Raw genomic sequence first — 3,961 nt, 5'->3', positions numbered from 1 at the left:
AGGCCCCGCAACGCACCCGCGCTGCCGCCGCTGCCGGCCGCGCCGGGCCCAACCGCCGCTGCCGGCCCAACCGCCGCCCCAACGGCCGCTGCACCGCGCCCGCCCTCCGGCGGCGCTGCTGCCGCTGCCGCTCCGCGCGCCGCGTGATGGGGGCGGAGGGAGGAAAACCGGGCGGGGCGGGGCGGGGCGGGGCGGGACGCGACACGGCAGCAGCGGCGGGGGCACCCGTCTAAAGCTTTATTTTCTTCCTTCTCCGGTACCAGCTGGAGCCGGAAGTACTTGGCCGGAAGTACGGTTAACGGTGGCCCCGCTGGGGACACGCCGTGAAGCTCGCCTCTCTAGCCCACGGTCCTCCTGTCTATGGTCGCTTCCCCGCCAAGCTGTAACGCCAAGCAACAACATCCGGGGCCTCCGCTCCTCTCCTGCCCCCGCCCCTCCCCCAAACAGCGGCGTGCCCCACCCCGCTCTGCGTCCCCCCCCGCAACACCTCCCCGTCGGCCGGGTTCCGCCGGCGGCCGCTGCGCGGGCGGTCCCTGCTGTACGCGTGTTTCCGCGGCCAGAAACTCAGGGAAAACAACAAACCCCCCCCCAAATAAATAAATAAATAAATAAATAAAGACGCCCGCGCCGCCCGCAGCTGGCGCAGCTGGCAGGGCGGGTGCAGGAGCAGCCCCGCGGGCCGGGAGACGCCGCGGGCGCCGCCGAGCGCCATGGCCGTGACGCGGGGAGGCGGCGGGCTGAGCAGAGCCGCCGGGCGCCGGGAGCGGCGTGCGCGGGGCAGCGCCGGGCGCCATGGCCGAGCCCCCCGGGAGCGCGGCGGCGCTGCCCGCGGGAAGGCGAAAGAAAAGCATTTCCATCGAGGAGAAGGTCGACATGATAAGCGCGGTGGAGAGCGGCAGGAAGAAGGCGGAGGTGGCGGCGCAGTACGGCATAAAGAAGAACTCGTTGTCCTCGATTCTGAAGAATAAAGACAAAGTGCTGGAAGCCTTCGAATCCTTGGGATTTGATCCCAGAAGGAAGAGGCTGCGGACTGCTTTTCACGCCGATCTGGAGGAGGCGTTAATGAGGTGGTACAGAATCGCTCAGTGCCTGAACGTGCCGGTGAATGGGCCTATGCTGCGCCTCAAAGCTAACGATTTCGCCCAGAAACTTGGCCACGGGGATTTTAAGTGCAGTAATGGCTGGCTTGATCGGTTCAAGTCACGGTATGGGTTAGTATTCAGAGCTCAGCCGGGAGGAGCAGCTGCGGCTGCTGCAGCGGATGCTTTGACTCGTTGGTACCAAAATGTTCTTCCTTGCTATTTGAATGACTACCAGCCAAAAAACGTGTTTAATATAAAGGAGACTGGACTGTTGTACCAGATGTTACCTAGTAATACATTTTCAWTTAAAGGGGAAACCTGTTCTGTTGGTAAGGTGAGCCAAGAGAGAGTAACTGTTGTGGTTGGCTCGAACATGGATGGCTCCGAGAAACTTCCTTTGCTCGTTGTAGGGAAAGACAGAAGTCCACACTGTTTCAAAGATGTGAAGTCGCTACCTGTGGATTATGAAGCAAACGAAATGGCCTGGATGACTTCAGAAGTGTTTGAGCAGTGGGTGCATAAACTTGATGAAAGATTTCAAGCACAGCAGCGACGAGTAGTTATTTTTGTTGATCCTCTCCCGGCTCACTCAGAGGTAAAGAACCTGAAGGCTATYGAATTAGCGTTCTTTCCTCCAGATGCTTCTTCATGCATAGCTATGAAACAAGGCGTTATCAGAAGCTTGAAAGTTAAATACAGGCACTGTCTTATTACAAGATTTGTTGACTGCGTAGTAGGTAATAAAGAGTTCACGTTAACTCTTCTTGATGCAGTTGAGATGTTGCACCTGTGTTGGAGGAAAGTAGCACCAGAGACTATTGTTAAAAGTTATAAGGAAGCAGGATTCAAGTTAGAAACTGAGGAAGATGGTGATAAAGACACAGAGGTTGAAAGTGATTTTGACTTGATTGCGCACGCCTTGGCAGCAGGAGTAGAGTTTCCAGAAGGTTTATCTCTGGAGGAATATGCAGCTTCGGATGATGGTTTGGCAACTTGTGACATGCCCACAAATAATGAAAGGATATTTCAAAGTGCCCCAAAAAGCACTTCTGATAAAGCTGGGACATTTGTCGATGATGAAGGTGATGGATGTCTGGCAGCCGAACAACCTTTACCATCAAAAAATGAGGCTCTGAATGCTTTAGATACTCTTCGAAGGTTTCTCAGGAATCAAGATGTGAACAATTCTCTTCATAATTCCCTAGCTGACCTGGAGGATTTTATTCAACATGTAGCATGTAAATAAATATTGTTAACAAAACACGTAATTGAAAAAAAGAAATTATTTAAGCAAACACAAATATGGCAGCTTATAACAAGCATTGCTGCAAAGTTTTCTAGTATGTCTTGCTTGAGTATCAAGCTGCACGTAATAAATCTGAAATTACGAAAAAGGGTTGTGAACTGAAATCTTCCAAAATTTAGGAGAAAGAAAGTAAACTTTCAGGTGGAGAGAGGAAGTCACTTGAACTTTAATATGATGACTGTCATAGGTACAACAGACACAAAAATAATTCTTACAAGTTCTGTGCAGTCTCGATGAACTGGTGCCCACTTGGAAATGTGTCCATGAAGATGTTAGTGCTTCTTCACATTAATAATTTCACTAATATCTTTGTTGTTATTTACAGTGTAACAGTAAATATTTATGAGCTTGGTGCTACAAAAAAATTTTGAATAGCACAGAAAATAGACACTTGAGTCCTGACAAACAAGAGCTTTTTTTAAAGTTGAGTTTTCTTGTATGTGTTCAACAATCCCAGTCATAGGTTATTCTTAAGTGATGAACAGCAGAAAGTTAGCAGCTTTGAATGTGTTTTGTTTTCTTAAAGGCTCCTGTGTGGATGTACATGAGTGGCATAATCATTTATCAAAGAATCAAAAGACAAGCAAAACTTTACTTGTTCTTTGAAGGGTTATTTTCCCCAAATGGGTCACGCTTTCAGCCTTTTTGACATTTGGATTTCTTTAGCCCTGTCTGTACAACTCTATGTATTTCTGCAGTAAACAGAAAAAAATACTGGATTATGCAGTATCTGCCCTTGAAAACTTAATAAGGTCTTGCTGTATTTACTGTAGTTAGTAATAAAACAAAGTACTTAAACGTGTCTTCATACTTGTGCCGTGCTGWACAGCATGGAGACTTTGCTATAGGATTCTGTGCAGCAATGCAGTTTACTATTACAGACACCATTAACAGGGTGGTGGTTTGTATTAACACAGTTTGAATGAAGTAAATCATAGTGCATTTACACGTCTTCAAGTATGTGTTTCAATCAATGTAATCATACCATAGCCAAAAATCTGAATACATGTGAGACCTACTGTTAATGATTTTTTTTCAAAACCTTATACATTTTAGCCTCTTTTAAATATTTTCCATATCTAACAATTTAAGCTTTTCAAAAGTTAGAGATGTTCATTTTTCAAATTTAGAGGGAAAATAAAATGTTTTATGGAAGTCCTTTAGGAAATCTGTATAATGAAAGTATCCATTAGGAGGCTAAGCCCTGAGAAACAAGCTCTTGCTTATTTTAATGTTTGTTTTCAAAAACTGTCTTGGCTAAAGCTTTGTTTACTTCCCTGGTGGAGGACAGTTTTTCAAGTTGCTTTTCAGAAAACATTGTATGAAAATATTGTAAGAAAGTGAAAATAGAAGTTTTTTATGTGAGAATATTCCGATGGCTAAAGTGTATGAATGTTTTAGTACAATCTCTAAAACAATTATCTTATGGTTTCCTGTTATATCTAATATGAATTCCCTCTAAAGCGTATTCTGATGAGATGCCTCTGTTGAAATTTAAATAAATAAAGCCCTACCCAGAGATTTATAGATTCTGTGAAAGAAGTATTATCCTCCATTATCTAACTATGCTGTT

General features: G+C 46.1%; 1 protein-coding gene across 1 annotated transcript; it reads left to right on the top strand.

Annotated features, from left to right (window-relative positions):
* Positions 1–548: 548 nt before the first annotated feature.
* TIGD4 (tigger transposable element derived 4) lies at positions 549–3,190 on the top strand. The gene has a single exon (XM_085300626.1). The coding sequence runs from the start codon at positions 793–795 to the stop codon at positions 2,326–2,328; it is 1,536 nt and encodes a 511-aa protein (XP_085156752.1). The 5' UTR covers positions 549–792; the 3' UTR covers positions 2,329–3,190.
* The last annotated feature ends 771 nt before the right edge of the window (positions 3,191–3,961 follow it).

This window comes from Rhea americana, unplaced genomic scaffold, assembly GCF_003343005.1.
Source record: "Rhea americana isolate MKP2758 unplaced genomic scaffold, rheAme1 scaffold_167, whole genome shotgun sequence".
NCBI lineage: Eukaryota > Metazoa > Chordata > Aves > Rheiformes > Rheidae > Rhea > Rhea americana.
The sequence above is the reverse complement of the archived record's forward strand: the minus strand, read 5'-3'. Positions and strand labels throughout refer to the sequence as shown.